Source organism: Glandiceps talaboti, chromosome 5 (genome assembly GCF_964340395.1).
Source record: "Glandiceps talaboti chromosome 5, keGlaTala1.1, whole genome shotgun sequence".
Lineage (NCBI taxonomy): Eukaryota > Metazoa > Hemichordata > Enteropneusta > Spengelidae > Glandiceps > Glandiceps talaboti.
Genome location: NC_135553.1, coordinates 13,132,438 through 13,157,500, shown reverse-complemented (window position 1 = coordinate 13,157,500; position 25,063 = coordinate 13,132,438). Strand labels below are relative to the sequence as shown.

Sequence of the window (25,063 nt, the reverse complement as noted above, 5' to 3'; positions counted from 1 at the left end):
TGTATGTATGTATGTATGTATGTGTATGTATGTATGTATGTATGTATGTATGTATGTATGTATGTATGTATGTATGCATGTCACTTCTTGTGTACACGGCTTAATAAATAAATAAATAAAAATATGTGTTTTGATTCATCAAATTATTATATATGTATACCCACTCTAAAGTGATGTGTTCAGTTCCTGAAAACTTAATTGTAACAGATTTTGAACGCAGTATATGTGTTCAATATAAATACTAGAACGCGTGCGTTCAGATTTAGAACAGTGTTTTTATTTTGAACGCATAACATATGTTCAAAATCTTATAAACCAGAACACTGTTGACGCATCAGAACACTGTAACAGTTTTTGAACACAAAGTAAGTGTTCAGAACAAGAATAGAACACATACATTCTAGATCTGAACACTAGTGTGTTATGTTTTTGGCACAAACGACGCTAAACTGAACACATGGGACGCGTCCGAAGCGTCAAAATCTGTAGAGTGATATATGTATGCATGTATGCCCGCATGCATATGTACGTACAACTTTGTTTACGAAGCATGCAGTGCGTGTCCATTACTGTTTTAAGATGACATGACACAAGTAGTGGAATAAAGTTACACATAGAGAGGCACTGAAGTTTCCTACTTTAACCTTTGATCATAATATGACAGTCTAGAGGGAAGTAAGATTACACCGATTGTGAGAGCACTATTCAGGCATTTCTCATCAATCTAATTCTCATGTCAATGGAATAGAATTTGTAGGTCTTCCCTTCCCTACTTAGGCCGTTGAATGCAGCACTCGCGTCAATAACGCTTTGCTTTCGACTTGTGCGGCTTTGGGCATATTACAAATCCCCTGGAACGCTATAGAATCCCTGTTTGTATCATATTTTTTAGTACGTCTACGATTGTTGGACTAGTTTGAATTGCCATCTGATACTGATCGTCCATTGGCACTTGTCTGATGAACACACTGGCATGCAATCACTCAATCTCCAACCACCGAGGGTATATTGGCTTTATTGATATTAGCTTAAGTTGACAATGTTAAACATACTGAACATAACAAGAAACTGTGTCCACAATTCAGTCTGGTCTTGGATACACATAGGTTGTACCGATCCCGTGAAATCAATTGCCAACAATATTTTCATTTGCAACGTTATTTTGTAACTATCATTTGAAACAGATGCATACGCAGGCATTCAATGATAATGAACCACAAGCCCTGAGGAAGAACCCTTTAGTATGACATTAAATTGTTAATACTATAATATATTATACTCAGCATTATCATTTATTTGCTATAGATTGGAAAATTGCTTTTTAATCTTTTATTTTGTGTTGGAATCTCTCTATCAATTACATTACTCATTCAACAATTCATTCCCCTATGTAATTAGACTCTAAAGCTTTACGAAACTATATTTTATTTGAAGTAAAACGAAGTTAACGAAAGTGAAACATTTGCCTATTATTGCAAATGTTTGGACAACAAATTTGTTGTCAAGGAGACATGGATTTCAATGGTCTAACAATTTAGCAAAGGTGTCACAAAAACAAAACTGTTTTCTGATGATGTCTCATGTACGAGATGGACGTTTTTAAAAATGTCCTCCAAATGAGGAATAATATTAATATTAACATCTACCCTTTACTGGACTAGCTGCAAAAGGAACATCGTTTGAAACTTCTGTTAGGATAGTACTTTACCTTTGATATTGTACACCCTGTAAAATATTGAGTAACCGGTGGGTGTATTTGTGTAGTTGTACACATAATAATGGTATTATAAATCAATTTTTGGCTGCACAATGTCCAATGTGATTGCGATTTCAATATGTTACTTATTACTTATGGATACAACCAACCCCTAGTTAACATGCACAGTGTCTAATTATTGGTATTTTAACAAGTATAAGTTCGTATATAGTTTTTGTCTGATGTAAATATCAATACTTCTATAACAAATGCTGCTTTGAGCTCGTACTTATGTAATAGTACCGTTGCAGTTGATTTCGAAGTGCAAATAAGCAACTAGACATTTCCGATAACCCCCCCCCCTGAAAAAAAGAAAAAGAAAAAAAGAAAAAGGTTTGAATCGTATGGTAAAATGGTATGTTCATGCATTACATAATGTATATGTGTTCACTGTCGTATTCTCTTCTTTGAAGTGTATCATACCATTTTGCATTAGTTTAGGTTCAGGAATGCCATAATCAGGATATCATTAGTTGGAAATTATCACGTCTCGTCACATCTTGTCACGTAACGTCACAGCGCGTCAAGTCACATCACATCACATCCCATCCCATCCCATCACATCATATCACACCAAATCACTACACGTCACTGTGACATCATGTCACGTCACGCCAAATCACGTCGTGCCGTGTCGTGTCGTGTCATATCATGTCACGACATGTCATCATGCCAATGTCATATCAGTCATATCGTATCATATATCATATCGTGTATTTTCTTATTATATCATATCTATCTGATATGATATGTATCAGCTGTAGAAACATAGTAAATGTAATAACGTAAATGCGTTTGAGAAACACTGCCAATTCCATTAAAAATGTTCCATATTTGATTTCCAAACCTCTCCGACAAATGTAAAGTCGTTCTCGCCTCGCACTGTGCTCAGATTTGCAATTGGTCTAAATAAATCACAGAATGTACTCACATTTTATACATTTCTTGTGCTACTTTGAATAAAACGGAGACCCATGGATTGATAAAACTTTGTAAATAACTATGATGTTAGCCACTACCATGGTAAAGTTTTTGTTGATGAATATGACCAAATTGTTACTATTATATTGACATAACGTCGGCCATCACTGAGACATCTTGTCTGTTGTATCATTACGTCAGTATCCGGCGTTATCCACACATCTTACTTTGGTTTAGGGATCATACAGCGCTTACTTTAAAAAGGCTCTTTCTACTGCGAATGACGTGTGACACGAAATAGCTTCAAGGCTTATCTTTAAATGCGAATTTCCTGTTAAAGGGGACAGAAGCAAAAAAACCTTCTCTTTGACTCACTTTCCATTTCTATCAGATGACAATTAGATTTTTAACTCGTGATCAGACTCTTAATATAGATCTAATCCCTTGACTTTTTTTCCCGGAAGAACCCACCTCATTTGCATGACTTATTTCTCTGGGCCGGATTCATAAGCTGAACGTTTGGTTACTATAATGTGTTATATGCTAAAGAAATTACAACTCCTTTCAATTGCAGCTGATGGCAAAATAAGATGTATTTGAAATGGATCGATTTGTAGTACATGTGCTTTTTAAAACCATTTAATAGGACTATGTTGTGCCATTACCTAAACCAAATTGGTAAATCACTACAAACGATAGTCATTTTCTGTATGTTCTCTATGTTTGCTAAATCTCTAAATATATGATATTATAATTCTATGAGAACGAATAAAAACCACACGATTATAATTACCAATGCCCATATGAAGTGCTCTATACACATTATACCTCCATGTGTCAGTGCAGCCAGCCAGTCTGTCTGTCTGTCTGTCCGTCTGCCTCTCTGCATGACTTTGTATGTATGTATGTATGTATGTATGTATGTATGTATGTATGTATGTATGTATGTATGTGTGTGTGTATGTATGTATGTATGTATGTATGTATGTATGTAATGTATGTAATGTATGTATGTATGTATGTATGTATGTATGTATGTATGTATGTATGTGTGTATGTGTGTGTGTATGTATGTATGTATGTATGTATGTATGTATGTATGTATGTATGTATGTATGTATGTATGTATGTACGTACGCATGTATCTAGGTATGTAGATATGTATGTATCTGCCTATCTCTGTGAGTTTGCCTATCAGTTTGTCTATCGGTCTATCAGTCTATCAGTCTGTCTGTCTGTCTGTCTGTCTGTCTGTCTGTCTGTCTGTCTGGCTATCTTTTTTTCTCTTTCATAGTCTATTACATCGTACCGTTACCAAAATGTTCGACTCTCAATCAACTATGGCTGTCATATATTATAACGTAATATTAGTGCGAAATATGGGTGACATTACCATAAAAACGCATTTGTGTTAGGAAACAATGGATTAGTCCGAACATGCATTTTTTATACCCCTTCCGGATATACCGACAGTATTATACGCTTGAGGTCAAACCTATTTGATAGGGTATGTCCATGTCTTGTAATATCACAGGAGTGGTGCTCAATAATTCAAAATGCTATATAATGTATATATTATTAATCATTTTCAATACATCTGAAAAAAACACGTTGCGAATATCACTGAATTTTTAAATGCAAGTGTCCTAGATTCATATATATATATATATATATATATATATATATATATATATATATATATATATATATATATATATATATATATATATATATATATATATATAGTTTTGGTAGTACTGGAACTCTTTCTTGGGTGTAACCCTGAGAAAACTGAGAGCGATATAATCATCCCTTGAGTTACACCCAAGAAAGAGTTCCAGTACTACCAAAACTATTACGCTCTGCCACTGCGGTATAGAGCACTGTCTTATAGCAGATTGATACTCACCGAGTTATATATATATATATATATATATATATATATATATATATATATATATATATATATATATATATATATATATATATATATATATATATCTCTCTCTCTCTCTCTCTCTCTCTCTCTCTCTCTCTCTCTCTCTCTCTCTCAAAACCATGTTTTGTAAGCGCAGCAATAAATTTAGTCAATTTTGTCGTCGTGTCCAACGTTATTGTATATAGGCAGCGTTACAAAAATGTGTGACCACAATGGCGGCAAAGAAAAGTCTCCACTTAGAGTTAATCCACATGTCGTTTTCCCCCTAAATTGATTGTGTTGGTGGATCAATATTTTCCTCTAGCTATTTCAGATAATTGTAATTATACTCAGTAATTCACCCTTTAATAGCTTCTCGTTGTACACATGTAGATTGACAAATAACCTGCTAGTTATTCCGACTATGCATGATTTTTCCCTGAGAAAACTGAGAGCGATATAATCATCCCAAACTGTGTAGTTAAAGGCTTAGCCGCGGGAGAACCCTACATTCAATCCAGCTCTCCAAGCAAAAGTACGTTTAGATCCTCGAGCCAGCTGCAAGACTGATGACTACAGTCCAACGATGTGTACCTTTGGGAAATTTCACCATCCAAATATTTCTTGCGTCCATTATCTTCGTTAACTTTCCAAGACACTGTTCGCGTGTCCAATGTACATGTTTCTATCAATTATTAACGACATTGTCTCCTAGCGGTGTTCCACTGTTGTCTTTTCTTAACATCAAAATGTAGAACCGTGAACAGACTATGTAATCTTGAAACATTTAAGTCACGTATAGGATTCTTGTTATTCGTCTCCACTCTGTCGCATTTATTGCATGATATGAGTCTTGATTTTGTTCTTGTATCCCGATTACGTATATATTATAACTGAATGTATATGTGTGAGAATGTATTTATATATCTCGTGCGTGCGTGCGAACATATATAGGCACGTGCGTAATATACAGGGGTAAATTTACCGACTTACCAGTATATTCATAATTCAAGTGTTTGCATTAATACTTTTAGAGATGACTTTTCGTTTTGTAACTACCCTTTGACCTTGACTATATCAATCTCTAGGCTTTAATAGTAATTCGCTAAATAAAACATAATGTTTTTTGTCCTTTGATACACGATTTATGTGAGTGGTAACATCCATATTATCACAGTCAGACTGTCTAGTCAGACTAACCTTGTCTCCTATATATCAATGTCTTGCACTATGCACAGTCGATGTCCATTTTCTCTTGTAGTATATTTTGGTCGATTAGCCTAATGTTATCTTATGATTAGTCATTGCTATGTATAATGCGGTTAATTTGCCAGTAAAATGTAGCATATTCTTCTAGACATCAATTAACAACATAATAATGTTGGGGGGTTATGTCTTCGAAAACAGACGGCTTGTTGGAATATAAATTGGGCGCAAGATAAAGATGTCATTATGCAAATGTATGATGTTTCTGTATACAAACCACCACTACGTACGTCGTTTATCAAAATAGAAAATCTAATGTCCAGTTTAGTTTTTTTATGAGCATCCATTGTCAAAACAGATGTGTCTAAAACAGCATAATTATACAACAGCCATATGGACAGTAGATTACAATCATTATACAGAATGCACATTTCCAACACTGATTACTACATATCTTGTCCTATCTATAATTACCGTTTGAAGGACGATTTGCCAGACTAATTAAGAAAAGGTGATCCTAAATAAACCAAGCTATGATTAAATAGTGGAATCTATAGTCTGGTTTATGAGAATCCAATTTTACAGATTAGTTACTGATTGCGAAAACAACATGCTTAATGAACCAATATAACATATCAAATTAAGCATTTCCTGTCAAGATGATATAGCCTCTTGTGTTAGCATAATACCATTTTCTTTTAACTAGTGTGCTAGTGCAAATTAAGTATGTTAATGTTTAATTTCCCCTAATTGTATAAGCAATAAGGGAAGTTATATAACACATGATATATAATTGTTTGTATGTATGTATGTATGTATGTATGTATGTATGTATATATATATGTATGTATTGTTGTAATTTACAGTTACAGTATATATATATATATATATATATATATATATATATATATATATAAACATATATACATATACATTGTCACAATAAATAAATACATTTACATATATATATACACATATACACACACCCATACATACTACGATACAATGTATATACTACGTATATACTGTGATCATATTTTCCAAGAAAAAAAATCAACAATACGTGAAATGATTCATTTACGTTTGAATAAGATGAATGGTAGATATATAATAGTGTATTGGAGTATTGGAATACAATATATTTTCACACTTCGCCATTATCACTAACACCTAAAAGTCTTTATTACAATATGATTCATTTCTGTTTTAGGAGGAAGATATGCCCTTTATTAATATTGGCGCATCAATGGTGCAGCAGTGCAGGGCTATGATGGCATTCTTGGAGTATCACAATTGGTACCATTTTTCCATAGTTACCACTACAACTACTCCTGATTACAGGGAATTTATTACAGTCTTAGAATCGCTATCTGCCGAAATCACTCACGATGCAAATCATAACAAAACCTGGGAAGTATGCCAGGCATTTTCATTGGATTTAGCGATGAACGTCACTGAGCAATATACCTCTATTGCTGGCCATGATTGCCAAATATTTCTTGTTTATGCCTCATATGAAGAAGCTAAAGAGTTATTTTTATATGCAAATGACTATACGTTACTTGAAGAGGGGTTTGTGTGGATGGTGACAGAGCCTGTGTTTGGCAATGACATCAATGTCGTGCCAGAGGAATTTCCCATAGGAGTGATGGGGGTCAAGTTTTTTAGCCGTGAATACAACAAGGAACAATCAGTGGAGGACAGCACTGCTGTTTATTTGTCAGGTCTTCAAGATTATATATGGGCGAAAAAACCTTTCCCGGTTGTAAACATGGAAAATTGTACAGAATCCCACGCGAGTAAACGAAATAATACTTCCATGTATGACTTCCAAAAATATATAGTCTCATCAACTCTTAAAGAGAAACAATTTAGATTTGATAATGAAGGATTTATGAAGGACCCAAGGATGGTTTTACTTAATGTCGACCAAAAGAGGAAATGGAAACAGGTAAGCAATATTCTCTTATCATATCACTAGAAAATGTATGTAAAATGACAACCTTAATAATTTGGACAGGTGTGCTTTGTTATGGTGTACTGGATTAAACTACTATTGATACAAGGACAAGGACAAAGACATTTTTTTCTTATATTTTACGAAATAAGCAACAAAATATCAATTTCATGAAATTTTTGACGGGGAAAAAACATAGCAATTCACGAGTGGACAATCAAAATGTCTAACCGACAGAAGAATGGACATCTGTAATTCCATTACAAATAAATGATTGCCAAATACTATTCATACCACCTAGGGGAAACTTACGTTTTGTTTGTATAAATCATCACAATAATTACATTTTCAGATTGTGTTTTGTGGAATCATTTTACAGTAGATATATATACATATATATGCATTGCGTCTGTCTCTCAAGTGATATGGCAATTGACCCCTGCTATGATTCAGTGTTTATTCTTGCGGTATGTTGATATTGCCAGGGGAGAAACGAAAATTGTGATCAAAATAATCAATTTATTGTATTTATACATATAAATTATATTATTATGTACAAATGTATGTATTTTTCGAGTACCATAGTAGATGTAATACAGTAATTTAAACGTTCTTAATCATCATATTATGAACACTTCCCTGAATACAAGATAGCGAGAACATGTGTTACAGTTGAAATAACTAAACGCAGAATTAGTCTGCTTGTTCTTTTAGACAAATTATGGACAATTAAATATTTGGTCAACCTTCACGTTCGCTAAAGCTAGTATTAGTGCAAAGACCTTTTCCAATGTGAACACAAATTCTTATTTATATGAATTAGTGTATTCATGTAAAATCATTTTCGGGTATATTATTACCTGATAATTATCTAAAAGTATGGAGATATAAGATCAAACACACGTTTAGACGAAAAGCAGACAAGACAATGTACAAAATCATAGAATAGCTTCGATAAAACATTGAACAACGATTGCCTCTTGTGCTAGGGTCTTGACAGGTATCATCGCTTACAGCTGTAATGTGACCGATTCTATTATATATTCTGAGCGACTTATTGACGCCTAACACAGCAGATTAAGCAAAGGTTTGAACAGGATAACACCAGGGTCACAGCTGGTTTTATTAGCTCAACAACGATTTAGATAACCGATCAGTAACTATATAATATCAACAGTACTCCTTAATTGTTATCTGGTTGCATGATTCATGATCCTTTCATTTGGTTTGTTGATTTGGGGAAAATCGCCTGAATGTGTATGGCTAATTGCATAAACACGGTCGATCACAGAGAGTGAAGTGCCGTGTGATTTTTATACAATCTGAATCACCATTTGGTTTTGTAGACATATTCAATGTCCGATCTTCTTCAACCGGGAGCAAATGCTCCATCAGACTTTGGAGTGTTGTCACTAATGAGGATGGGCAATACGCATTTTTGTATCCCAAACTTGGTAGTCAGCCAACGAAAGAATGCAAACAAGTTGTTAAGGCCATATGTCTATTTGTGTTAACCTTGCAACATGGCTGCTTCAGATATTGGCTGCAGAAATAAACATTCACCTGGAATGTGTATTAAGTACTGTCCAGTCGACTGCAATGCTTTCCAAAAATGTGAATGTTAGTTAGTTGTTTTAGTCTTGAGGTGATGTCTTTGTTTATAAGTATATTGTTCACTAGTGCAAATAACAGTGTATACAATCACGTTCTGTTCTTCCGGTGTAACCAATGACATACAACGGATTGACATACTCTCTTGTGACCCACTCCAATACCATAATTTGTGACATCCGCCAATTCAATGTAATTGTTATTAATTCATGGAATTGGGCACCTACTTTCAAATCATACCTACAGTATATCAGGTGATTAATTTGGATATCTCTACATCGGCATGTTTTTACATTATTGATTCATTAGTTGGGGTTTCCCTGAAGAGTTTAGTATTCTAGTCGGTGCAATGGCGCCAGGAAGAACTATCAACATGTCAAATGTATGATGTATTTTACCTTCGATAATATTCCTATTTGTCTTTATAAACGGGGAACGCAGTTGCCTCAGAAGTGATATTGAAGTCACTTTACTGAAAATGATAGACTTTATTTGGTGTGTTGTACAGTCAATTGACTCGTGTTATTATCATCTAATACATGTCTATACTGTTCGGTGTATATACAATTAGGCTCTGCCTGTCAAAGCAGTTAATAATATTCTTGCTAACCTTCTAAACATGGTCGTACACGACTATATATCAACAATGGTAGTGTGTTTTCGAGTACTAATTAATTTAATAAATGGGCTGAAATAAGTTATTGCTATGCGCTTTACCAAAATATTACATGACATTTATTGTAATAGGGAAGTTAAAAGAGCAGTTCGAATATGGTAGTGCGTTATTGAGGACTAATTGATTTAACAAATTGAATGGAATAAGTTATGGCATGATTTATCAAACAATTACATAGTAAAATAATGCATAACACTTTTCAATTTTATCAAAATTATTGTAATGGGGAACTTGATAAAGAAATACTGTTACATACAGAGCAGTTGAAACATGGTAGTACATTACTATCAGATCAAAATGAAATTTCTTTGTAATAGCAAACGTGATATCGGAAAAGAAATATTAGTATATACAAAGCAGTTCAAATAAATCAGAGATAAATTGTATGTATATACTTATTTATTTATTTATTTATTTATTTATTTATTTATTTATTTATTTATTTATTGGAATTCACCCAATTCAGATAAAAACTATTCAACTAGATTCAAGAACTTAAAAGAAAAAAGAGAAAGATATGGAAATTGTATTGTCATTCCAAAATTTCAGAATTAAATGTAATAGGCTGAGTTTTTAAATGGTTGTGTTTGTATACATATATGCTATATAACGGAACTGCATCGTTGATCATCATTAATCACATGTTTTAGTAATACAACTGCTTTTAAGGACTTAGTTTATAACCATAAACTAACCACATTAAGAAAGACATATTTCTACATCACCATAATTAAGCAACAAATTCATGATTGATTGCAATTATTCCAAACTGGCCTTGACAAAGAGAGAGGATAGAATAATAGAATCTAATTTAGCTGCTACCACATTAATATAATATGTTTATGTCATTTTTCTTTTTTTTTGTAATTAGAACAGTGACTGTACATTGCAGCAGGAAGATCCTTTGATGTTTTAGAACCATTTTTGATTAATGATATTTTATACCTCCTGTAAAAGTCTATATGAATATGCAAAATTATTTATTTATTTATTTATTTATTTATTTATTTATTTATTTATTAAACTTTATTTTACGAGGGTAGCCCAGTTGGCCTTGGCCAATCTTCCCTTGGGCCAAATAAGGAAACTTTAAATGTTTGTACATATCGTACATATAAACGTCGTTTGAAAAATGTTTGTCAACTAGCTTTTATCGACTGTATGTCCTGTGATTTCAACGATAAAAAGAGGTGTGTCAATATTAAAAATTCGATTACAAAAAACAATTTAAATGACCGAGTGTAATCAATATAATGTATCAATATATTAAACTATACATAGTTATTTTTGGAATTAAAATTCTGTCTACATTACAACAGTAATTTCCAGCATAGAATGTAACGAATTCTAAGGAAGGAAGGTATGTATTCTATGCATACAACGATATATTTTGTACAATAGTTGAGGTGGCGTTAAATTACATTCCAGCCAAACTCCATTATTATTTTAAAGAAAAAAATGACAATGTATAGAGCAGGAACACTGGGAAATGACCAGTATGGTGTACATTTTAATACTCAATTAATATTAAAATAATATATTGAAGCACGGGGAGGGGGGTTTCAAGTGTCACATATCAGTGTTAATTACAATACGGTCACTGATTACATTTTAGTTACATTTTCAAAATATCTTTGATAAAAAACCTTGTACATATGATATTTGTATTGGGTACTTTTATAATATCAACACTTGTAGCAATTAATTATTAATCATTAATCAGATGAATCATGAATTATGATAGATCATGGCCTGTTTCAAAGTACCGATAAATGACAAATGTATAAATTATTTCCGTGAATATTATATTATTGATGAGAGAAAAAAGGTTTAAACGGATGTCGTGGAATGTAATGTTGATTAATGCAAGCGGTGGAATGAATAAGCTCTTATATACGACATATGCAATATTTATTTCTCTGCTCGTTAAATTTCTATATCGTAAATAAAACTTGGATCTAGTTAGGCTTGTTTTCTTAATGTAGTGGTATATTCTAGTCAAATTTACAGTAAACACCATGATACTAATTACCATGCGATTACATATTGTGTTACGGCTGTGCATATAATTACCTGTGTATGCATGTAACAATGTATCAATGCTTGGAACAATTAGGGTTTATATTTGTGATGCCATTGCGCTCTTTCAAGTCTTTGCAGCTGACACACGACATATGTGACATTGTAATAGCTGTTCCACAACAGTAAATGTGTATGGTGATTATTTATTGAACAAAAATGAGATATAATTTGTACCATATATATATACATTTTAATGAATCGGGGATTAAGAGATTGGTTCTAAATCCATGTAATATTTGCCAATCTGTATTTGCACCTCGACCTTGACCTTGACTTTGGGGAAGAAATTAATTTACAAGGGTATAACTTAGATGGTGTATGTAACATACAGCTAATATGAGGTTTTAGTATTTCTATTACGCAATACCTTTTTTGGTGATCTCGACCTAGATAGAATACCATGACTTAGAAGTTCATCTTGCATGTGAAACACTTTTAGTATCTGGTAGTATGACCTCTCGTGTATACTTTACTTACACGTAAACAAATAAATGACTTAGAGTTAAACTAGATTATATTCAAAGCAAAGCAAAGTACCGCGCCGTAGAAAGTGTTAGTGGTATTTGAAGAGCATGCGTCATATGTCAAGTCTATAACATTGACGACCCCTCTCGTGAAAAAATTAAAAAGTGCATTATTTTATGGATTAATTTTAATTACAATTACTGGACTTTATGTTGGGTTTGAATGGCAACAGCAGCAAATCCAGTATGATAAAAGGTGGTTCCTTCGTTATTAACCCCAAACATCAATGGTGAAAAAAGAAACACACAGAGCGCGCGCGAGCACACACACACACACACACACACACACACACACACACACACACACACACACACACACACACGTGTAACCTCAGACGGAGAAGCCTTTTTCAACGTCTATACTCAATCCTATAGACTGATTTCAAGGACGATTACCTCCAGGAGGACGTTTATCTTTGAAGTGTATATCATAATATCAAACTACAAACAGGACAAATAGTAGTCAAGGGTTGTTTTATAAATTGATTAGCAGTCTATAGCGGGAATGAGATGCAGTCTACTCTCTATTATGCGTGGGAAACAAAGCAATGATTTATTTTTTTACATATACTTGTTTTTATTCTGTTTTTTTCCAGCATCCACGATACAACTTTTAAGTAATACATACCATTCTCTAATTGATTCGTCATTCGGCAATTTCTACCTGTACGTAGGTAGATATTGACATAATTGAACTTGTGATATATATTTTGATAACATACCATAGAATTCAAAGAACTGAAAAGGAACATGCCACAATCCTTTGTTTACATGTGAAATATTTTTAACGTGCCATCATTTAATGGTTTGTCTAGTCTAATTCATAGTTTGACCGTCTTTTTATTTTCCATCGCTATCGCAAATACAGGCTTTCTTGATGGTTTGCCATCTATTATCACTATATTGAATGTATCCATGTAGCAAACAGTGATTATCGTGAGCGAACACGTAATCGTGTTTTGATAATCCTCTCCATGATCCAGCGTTTTGCATGTGTCAACCCCGCTGCAGTTCTCACTGGCATTTTTAGAACCCTTTGTAATGTAAAGAGGGAAGTATTTGTACTGTCGTCGGTTTTTCTTTAATTATACTGTGAATACGTATGAAACACTTGTTTTCCCATGTAAATCATAAGCAAACTCTTCAGAACAATTTGGTATTTTTCGTTTTCTGAACTGGAGCTGTACCTCAAGCTGTTGTAAAGGTAATTTCGTTGCACTGTTTTCGGCGTTAGTAGCGACATTCAGACTCGGAAAAGGCTACTTCATTTGCGGAATAGTTGGATCACATATTTCGGTCTTCATCAATTGTCGCCTGTCAATGAATGAAGGCTGACAAAAGTGTGTCGAAATATTCGGACAAAGAATTTATTCCTTTGAAGTTAGAAGTAATTATTAATTTCAGACTGTCATCTGCAACTATTCTAATTAAAAACTGTAAAAATGGTTTATGCATGTAAATCGAGTAATGTTTGAAAACAAACTTGTGTCTGTTGTTACTAAATAAATGACGTTCCAGGCATACGCATGCGCAATAATGACTTTATAGAACAGAAAACCAAAGTCAAAGAACTACTAATTTGCGATCATTTATCCCTCGTTTGCATATTGATCTACAACTTCAACTTTTTAATGATAAATTACCCAATTAATCAGATGAGACAACTATTAAAAAAAGCAATGTCGGTATCTCGTTTAATTATAATTCAATTCAAGTCATATGTGATGCATACATAATTTATTGTGACATGAACAAATTCAAGATCTTAACTATGAGATACCATCTACTTCTTCAGCGTTAAAGATTTGGTTATTTTTAGATAACCTAGCCACCGTTTGCCCTGTAACTGAAACGTCGAAATTAGGTTTGCCAAGGTAGTAAATGCCTACCAGTAATGACATTTTACAACTTTCAATTGACTTGTCCAGCTCAATTTGGTAATCCTATCGAATGCAATTACTCAATTCGCTTCAATAATTTCACACAAAAATATTATTCAAACTCGATTTAAACACTTTTATCGTCCAACAGTCCCAGGGGACATGTATGAAAATGACTTTTGAAGACAGAGTTGTCACTCAGTTTATACATAGCTTTCGTATATCCGGCGACTTTGAAGTTCTAGATGAGTGGAGTTTTTCAGTTAAAATATTATCTCTTACTAGGAAATCAGTGTACATCTCAGTACAATATTTTTTAATATAATTAATAATTATACATCTTATGTTAAAGTGGTCCTTGATACTTCAAAAACACAATGCCCACAATATAAACATGAATATGTCGGAATGAGCTCAAACATGGAGGCGAGTAAAAGGAAGCGACCTGCTATTTCCTGATCCCTTCAAATGCAAATTCTAAAACCGGATTCTTATATTATGAGCCTAGTACAGTACAATCTCATTGATAGTACGCCTGGGGGAGTTTCGTAGCAGCAATATTAGTTTAACATTCACTTTCCGTGTTTTCTTATTGTGTACCGATGTATGTCGTTCGTTAATTTGTTTACCCATGCTTTCAGTTATAAGAAACGCGAAGGAAGGCGTCAATAATTATTAAATCAATATATGAAACATGTTTTGTAGCCAAACACATCTGCATTTATCTTTTGAATATGATGCACTGTCAAAGCGACTTTAAAACAGTGCATCACATTCTATGTAAAGATAATAACCCCAAGCTTTAAAATATGTTGAGTAACAATAACAGAAACATTTGGCTGTGTCTAAGTATTCATATGCCATCACCATGCCATCGATCTGTCTGTGTCTCTGTCTGTCTCTGTCCGTCCGTCCGTCTGTTTTTCGTTAGAGACAAAATATATATGAACCTAGTATTGACCGCACTACTAAATGTTAAGTTCTATTCAATAATCCTATGAAGACAACAGTAGGTAAAACACATCCGAATTGATCGTCATTGGCTAACGGTCACTTTTATGTTTACTTGAATAAGTCACTCTCGTTTTCAGCGTTTTAATTTCCTAACTCGTGTATGTTTAAGTGTATAGAGAATGAAGGCTCATTCTCTCAAAATAGATTCGATATTATCTCTAATTATATACCGTGTTGTAACTAAAGATTCTTCATCAACCTTGTGCACAAAATAACATGTTACAGTGATTCAGATATGGGATACTTGATTTGGTAAAGACGGAAATCAAATACACACGAACACAAACACACACACACACACACACACACACACACACACACACACATATATATATATATATATATATATATATATATATATATATATACATACATACATACATACATACATACATACATACATACATACATACATACACGCACACACACACACACACACACAAGAAATTCCACAGATAATTTTTAATCTTCAGACCACTACTAATAACATTTGGCTTTTATACCCTTTAAATATATGACGTAATAATACCACTCGAATCTTTCCCAATAACTTTTGATGAGAACGTTTCCGGTTTTTAGAACATTTTACCAAACTCTAACCGACAAAGATACACTTCACTTCAGTTTAAATCCTGAGTGGAAACAAATGAATATTTAATACATGACGGACTTTGCTCGTGTATTTATTTCCAACCAATTGATGAGTATTTATTGAGGAAGCCACGACTTTCAGTCATTTATCCCACTTAAATGCTGAAATAAAATTACACAGTTGCCGATAAAAATGGCTACGCAAAATTTGTTTGATGTCAACGTTTTCTCCATCATCTAGACCTTCTATGTCTCTGCTTCATTTCTTGTCATAACCACCTGATTGTAAAACTAAAACTGCGAGATATCAACTTGTTATCACTTCCACGAATCGATATTTTTTCAAAACCATTATTTGGGCTATCAGAGCAAATTGTTTCTTTTAGCATCACTCAATAATCATCTGGCGATTTTCTATTTATTTTTAAAACTATGATATAAGAACAGATGATTAAAATCAATACTTTTCTATAAATACACCAGGTCGATTCTTTACTGAACATTTTGCTAAACGATTTTCTGCTTATTGTGGAAACTGGTATAGAAAATATATACCTACTTAAATATTGAAATGTCGTTATAAACACAAACATCTATCAATATGAAAGCAGAGCTTTTACAATGTTTTAACTGTTTTTGCAGGTCATGGGTGAATAGTAGTGTAAATATTTAATATTGCAGTTTCCTCCATATTACACGACACATTCAGTATGGATTTCCAATTGTCTACCTTTATTTCCCAGATTTGCTTAAATTACGATTATTTTCCCTTAAAGCGGTTAAATAGAACATGAATAATTAACTTTTATTCTATGATATATATCAGCACTGCGAAATCTCCAAGTATGGTGCGATAAATTACAATATAAACTTACCAAGAATAGCAAAATAACAAATCCCTTAGTTTAGATTGCATGTAGTAGATCCAATTGGTAACTAATTTGAAGTGAGAAATATGATTATGTTTCTTCCGATTGCAAGATGCCCGCATACATAATATCATTATAGCGTGATGTATCACTTGATTTAAGCACGCCTATCGGTGCAAATCGTTGCCATGATAATGGTAATTGGTAAACTGTGTTTGTCGCTAAGGGCAAGTTTGAAACGTGTGGGTGGAATGAAATTTCAAGACATGAGATCGGTTTGTCAGGGGCAGGTTAAATCTATCTTCAAAAGCGAAGGGTGTCACTTAAGGTTCTACACCGAATTGCTTTCAAAAGTCCCCATTGGGTACCAACCTTTAAGATGCTAATATATATTGTGTTGTTTCATACTGCCCAGACTTCCTTATCTGGATATCCCTCTTCATTCCACTTGTCTCTACCTGAACATCAGGAATGACACGCGCACGTAATTTTCACTCACACAACTATTGCAAAAAGTTCATCGATACTTTCTTATAAATGCACATACATACATACATACATACATACATACATACATACATACATACATACATACATACATACATAGATACATACATACACACATACATACTTCTCTCTTTTATACTAGTTTGTACATGGCTTAGTGTTCGTTTGGTGTGATAAACTCACAGAAGATAAGAGATTACACAAATTATTCCTGTAACTATTCCCTTGGTAAGTATAAGATTTGGGGGTGTTTTAATTTAGAAATAGGGGAAGAATTAACAATTATATACAGCTGAAAGTGAAAACTAGCCAGGGAAAGAAGGGAAAAAAGTTTTATTTCACCACAAAAATCAATGTCAATTGATCAATATCACATAAAAAATACTTTGATTTAACCACAAAAATTAATCATTCAATCAATCAGTTATTCAAACAAATAACCAGTCAATATATATATATCAATCGATCAATCAAATATATGCCTACTGTGCCCTGTGGTACATACAGACACATACAAGCAGACAAGAGTGATACCTTTAATATTAGACCGAATTCAAGAAGAAATAGTAAATAAAAAACACACTGTAAAGATGACTGTACTTTCAGAGTACTAAGATGACTACTGACGATGTCCACCAAAAGAATACATGTTCAAATGTCACGAATTCACAAATTTCCACTACAATAATTGCAATGGAGGGACACAGCTGCCAGCTAATAGGGTTCGTTACCCAGCTTCGTTTCATCAATCCCATGCAGGTGTTCTTTAATATAGAATATTGTTCACGACAAATGTGGACAAACCGTAATTGAGCCATGGCCTAATCTACCTGGAGAATAATGAAGCTCCCCTTCGACCGTACAAGTCACCTGATGGTGATCATCGGTTACAGTCACAAGGCCTAGGTAAACGCTGTAGTTAGGAATATGTACTGTTATAGAAAAGATGTACACATAATTTACTGTGCATGTTTTTAACAGTAGATCTGCATTTAATATTCACTTCTTGTCTGTCTGTCTGTCTGTCTGTCTGTCATTAATATTTTGTTTTTCAACTTCAAACATTATACTACTTTAAGAATCATATTTGTGTATAAAGAAAGTTTCATAACAATGGCATCTTCGTATTTCCAAGTACATGTAGTATCTAGTGGCATAGAGCTTAAGTTTGACTGAAAGAAAGCACAGTTTCATTTTAGAGTTACGATCCTTCAAAGTTCGTTGGGGGGGGGGGGAATAAAATATTCTGTTAGACGTTAATTTCTCGTGTTTACGAAGTGCGTTACCTTTATACACTACAAGACTGTTTCCACACACAATATCGATAAATGTTAAACGTTCTGTGATTGTAATATTGAATAATTCTAGTGATAATGACCCATAAATAGCCACTTAAAAGTTCAGAACTGTAAAGCCCTGGGCGATATACACACAAAATGGATTTTCAAATAGTGTTATACTGACTAGCCCCTGTGGCAAAAACATCAATGTATGTTTTCATAAGAGTATTTATTTATTGGAAGTTGACAGTTGTAGCGTTGATGTGCTTTAAAAGCATTTTAGATAGGTTCGTGCGAGAGTTATCAGTTTTAACAACTTTATCCACTTTTATGATGTTTAAAAATTGGCTACATTTATGAAAAGTACACATCGATACCCAAGTGGCCTTTATTATAGATAAGTGAATACTGATGCCTGGTATACTGTTTATTTGTTACCTCCCAAGGCATATATATATATATATATATATATATATATATATATATATATATATATATATATATATATATATATATATATATATATATATATATATATATATATATATATATATATATATATATATATATATATATATATAGATTGATACTCAACGGATTACTATAGTTGACTGTACTGTACATGTTACACGGTCAACCTCATTTGTATATTTTTGAAGAAAAAAAGTCTCATGTGACAATCATGGCGCGGTCGACATCATACATAATGGCCCTTTAGATCTGGTGTAGGACAACCTTCCGAGTGCCGAGTTCATCACATTCCACATCCTGAATGTAAAATGTACTGTATCAGAGGTTCTCAATATCAAAAGTGATATAGTATGCTAAAATCAGCTGTTCGCCGTGGGAGCGGTTTGAATATAGCTAGCAGCACAAACCGTACCGACGCAGTGAAAACTCAAACTGAAGTATCGTCGGATTCGTGAAAGTGAGTCTGATTCTAACGACTGCAATGCAATGACGCTGAATGATATTGAACTATAATTGTGTATGTGTCAAATATTGTTGTTTCACAAGTATTAACTATCGCTCGCCTGTGATTGTTTTGCATATCACTTGTCGAAATATACCTCACTATTGATAATATGCAGTAAGACAAAATAACATCAAATTTGATAATATGTTGCGATATATTTACTACATATGCAAATTCAATATTCAGACGCCGGTCTATCGCATGAGTACGTTACGGCAGAATTTCCACCAACAAGCAGACCATTTTAAGTGTTAAAATAATTTTGATTGTGATGTAAATAACACTGCTTTTGTATTATTTATCAAAATAGTTCCTGGCTGATTTCAGTCAATACATAAAGCATGCAGTCCAGGTTGATTTCGGTCAGTACCTTAATATATGAACCTAAGTCATTATCACTTTCTCCGCGACGTGGTAAAATATATGTATAAAATATAACAGAGAGAGGGAGGGAGAGAGAGAGAGAGAGAGAGAGAGAGAGAGAGAGAGAGAGAGAGAGAGACGCACACACACACACACACACACACACACACACACACACACACACACACACATATATATATATATATATATATATATATATATATATATATATATATTAAGTAAGGTTTGCAGCTAAATCGACAATGCGGAGCGAGTCGTCTCATACAATAAAAACCATCACACCTTTGCAAAATTACAGATTGAGTTTTAGTTCCTGCTTAAAAGTCAACGCTCACATGTCATTATAAAATCTGGTGTGAAACAATAACACAATGTAGGAGATGACATGGGATAAAAAAAAATACGTTTGCAAAGAGCAGTTTGTGCAATCTGTATCATATAGCTAGACGGTTACCATTCACATAATTTCCAGTGTTTCCATGCTGCTTCAAATTAATCGAACCTACGCACCCTTCCAACAAAACCTGCACTTCACTTTCCTTGGTATTACTGTTCAAACTCTGTACTTTTCAAACGATCGACAGACCCTTCTAATCAAAGCTCAACTTTCTCAAATTACCATTTGGATAATTACGATTGGCATTTCTAACTAGATCTGGTTCATAAGATTAGTTATATTTATAGTTATTTATGTATATTTAAACTTACTTAGTTCAATGGGAAATCCACTTTACCTTTAAGAAATATATCTTACAAATGAAATACTCTTAGAAATACTGTACTTTTCAGGGCAGTTTCGTGTATGAAATAGCCTTCATGTCGTTTTGAATGGCTAACAACCTCACTACGTCATCAGCAATCCTAACCGCCATTTAGATTTTAGTTTTGAAATTTTCGGTCGTTCTCACAGTCTACAAACACTTTCTTTTAGACATGGTGGTTTTGAAGGGCTTATCTACAAACAACCTAATTGGTCGAATACATAATTGGACATTGAAATCGGTCAATCAGGTCACATAATGAATCCATAATTAGGTATCATCATGAGAGGTTTTATGGGGAAAGGGTACTGTTCTTCTGTTCTAATCTATGTAATTTTCTTTCACGGGGCTTAAATACTACCACGTCTATAGAGTATGTTTAGACTTGCAGTACGAGCAAAACATACAATAAACCCATTAAATTGTTACTTAGGATTGCTGAAATAATGTAGTAGCGCTGTCAGTCCTTCGAGACTACAGACTACAGGTAGGCTATGAAAGGGATAGACCGGACATATTGAGTAAAGTTGGTTCGAGTATTAGAGGTCGCCAACATATAAGTATGCATGTAACGGATACATGATGTCGGATTCCTTTTGTGCTTTGTATAATTTATCCATCAGACGCACTAAAGATAGGTTATCAAATAATGACTTTATGGTTTATATTGCCAATTGTAACATTTACTGGTACTTAATGAAACTAATATTGATAATCTGATGAAATAGAAGTAAAAAGTGGTGATCAATTTCTGATTGAGAAGGCTGGTGACGTCATGAATGAGTGATATACATCGAGATAGTCGTTGTTAGCTTGATTTAGGATGTACTAGGAGATAGGAAGACACCTACGCGACCTTGCCAATTTAGACACGACTTCCACCTACACATGTTAAACGGATGTATCACCATTCTATGTGTGTCTGTCATTACCTAAATTGACATTTTTTAAGCTCTGAAGGAACATAAAGGATAGGTACCACGTGTTTCCAAACTTTTAATGATATAAGGTCATTGTATCATGATGTGTTTGAGTCTGTTGTTAGCTTATATGTATATAGCTTGATCCCTTCTATCGCATCGCATTAATCTTAGTGCATACCAGAGATACATATAAGTTGGTGATGTAAACAGTTAAAAAGAAAGAATTAAAATCAAAAACGTTCACTAACAAAAAACTTTTAACTATAAGCAGGAGTAGACATCCGTATACTGTATAATGTTACACGTTTAGAAATTGATTAAGTCGTCCATCATGATCCCAAAGTACATATAGGATAAGACTAAACAATTTTTTTTTGTAAAATGAAACCAGCGTTGTTGTTGGTGTTGTAACGCTTGAAATCAGTTAAATATATACTGTTCATGGAACCATGATATTGATAATTTGTCTGAAGATAATAAAAAAATACATGATAATATTATTAGTTAGTATTTCCACCGTTTTCCAATCACAGTGTTTAGATTATTACGTCATTCTTTTTGTTATAACGATGAGTATATTTGTTTGTGTGTTGGTACCTCGCAGTGCAAAGGAGAATTTGCAAGATCATTTCAAAAGTGTTCTGTTTTCGCCAGAGAACGTTTGATAATGCACCTTTTATTTTACTAGTGGTAAATGCCGAATGATGTAATTCGGATTAGGGGTGGTATTTTAGGTGTGATATGTCTGTCCAGAAGAAGAGAGTCGTCGTTGTGTAATAATTATGGCTCTAATGATAAGACAATACTGATAAAAGAAACTTGGTTTTGAAACTCTGACCTTTAAAGGTAGCTTTATGGGTTTTTTGAAGCTTCCTTCACATACGTGTAATCGAAAGTTGTGTGCTAAGGCCGGTAGAAGAAAAAGTATTAAACTTTTATAAACTACAACGAAAATTATAAACCTGAAACAAATCGTTGAATGACTAACATTGCAACATTTTATCGTCTGGCAGGACAAAAATCAGCTGACAAAATTGTTACAAATGCACTTCAGTTCTTGTAATGCCAGACAATAACATGTGGTTTCGAGCTTGACGATGTTGCTAAGATTTTTGTCGAGGTTATTACAGAAATGTGTAATTTTTGTTGATTTATATCAGGTTCTCTTTCAAACGAGCAGAAGTATGTAGCTGATACGTTTTTATTGCACAATTACTGCAACTTTGTTAGAGATTCGTCTAAGTTATATTCACTACAACTGTTATATTGAAAACTTCACTCTGCAGCTTACATAATGAGAACGCCTTTGAAATTACATTTTACAAGCGCTCAAGGATGTAATATCACTCACTGACAACCGTGTTACTTAGTGTCTTGAGTGTGGCCATACGTACCTCACGATTGCCTTTATATGTTATTTGTCCATTCCTGGAGCGTCCAATTGTATAAGGATGCATAGATTGGTCAGAGAGTCATAACGTATTCCACTGGTGACCTCTGTGAGTTCAATAATGGATTGTACATGAAGAAACGGACGCTGACTTTCTTTCGAGGTAATCGGTCAGATCAAAGCGGCCAAGGGAAACTAATCGATAATCTTTGTGCTTGGTTAAACGAAGGAGACATACGCATGTGTTACTTCCAACATTCCACCACTTCGTGTCCCAGAGGAGGTGTGCATGCTTTTATGTTACTTCCGTCTGGGAATTTGCTTTAGACCTGAAAAAGTTCACTTGACTTTTAAGTGTTGGACTGACATAGTAAACATATGACTGAACATTTAATCGCCATTCACACGATGACACAAAACGTTGAGTACGGACAAATTTATATGACTTTAGATACCGTTCCAACAGGCGATCTAACGTTCACCACCAACATGTCTCTTTGAACGATCTATGAGATTTTAAATCACTTCAAAATACACATTGCTATTGTTCCCACTCCCATCCCTACCCCAAATTCCTCTTCCGTGTCTGACTTCATATTGACGGGTAAGGAAGGAGATGTATAATGTTTAAAAGATAATACTGTGCACACAATGGAATACTTGTAAGTATAGTAACTGAAGCAGGTGACAGGTAATTGCCAGGAATTCTTGAATTCCCTAACATTTGTTCCCGAGGGCATACCTTTCTTATGGAAAAAAACCCAAACATTTACTTGGCAGTTGTAATAATGTTCCACGATAACATGTCTACCCTTCATCTCATTCATAATACATCAATACATGTCATCGAGCCCTAGGGGTAGATAGGATGTTCCGAACTGTACCATATGCGAGTCTATTCAACACATAGATTTTGTCCCGGATTTGCCCTGAAAACTCGCGTAGCTATCTCAAAAGTATGGGAGAAAATGTATTGAAGATAAGGAACAATAGAATTCGCTTTGAAGAGTGGGTGGATCAGGACTGATAGACTATCTGCCTGTTTAGCTCATGCACTAGAAAGAAACGCCATAGGCGAGAACATAGGGGTCAATATTGTTTTTTAAAAATAAATAAGCGCTTGATATGCATTTGGACTGCCACTGTCATATTCGTAGGCACGTACTGAAGCTTTCCAGATCCAATACCAGAATACAATCCAATGCCTGGGAAACAAGCAGAGCATCACATTCACCGAGATGATGTCATCTTTTAGTTTGAATCTATATCCATAGCCATCTCTAAAAGGTTAACAGAATTCTCAAGTTATAACCATCCTAGTGTCAGTAAGTTACACTGCACATTTCAAACCACATTTTCTCCTATTGAAGTTGGTCGTTACAAGAACATTGGAAGGCAGCATGTATTATGCACAATGTGTAGTTCAAGCGTTGGAGATAAGTTTCATTATACAAATGCTGTGTAAAAATGAAAAACAAAATACACAGAGTATTAGAGATAAATACATTGATACTATATTTGATTTACAAAGCTACTAAAGTTTAATAAGCGTTCTTTATTTAAGTACATTTTGTCATTTTATATATAACTGTTTAGCAAGTTTTATTGCTAGATATTTCAATTATTTACTAGATACTTTCAAAACATTGTAAGTTCTCTTGCCAATGTCACTTCTTATGTACACGGCTTAATAAATAAATAAATAAATTAATAAATAAATAAATAAATAAATAAATGAATAAATAAATAAATACATAAAGTAAAATAAATGAATATGTTACAATTCTGCAAACACACGGGTTATACCGGTGGATAACAACAAGGAACTTGTAAAGTC

The 25,063-nt window shown here is 33.7% G+C and overlaps 1 protein-coding gene across 1 annotated transcript in view; it reads left to right on the top strand.

The window, feature by feature from the left end:
• LOC144435372 (glutamate receptor ionotropic, NMDA 2B-like) overlaps positions 1-25,063 on the top strand; it is a 48,377-nt gene that overhangs the window by 8,509 nt on the left and 14,805 nt on the right. Inside the window, exon 2 of the mRNA XM_078123968.1 lies at positions 7,012-7,752. Within this exon, the coding sequence (XP_077980094.1) occupies positions 7,012-7,752 (741 nt within the window). The remainder of the gene's footprint in view (positions 1-7,011; positions 7,753-25,063) is intronic.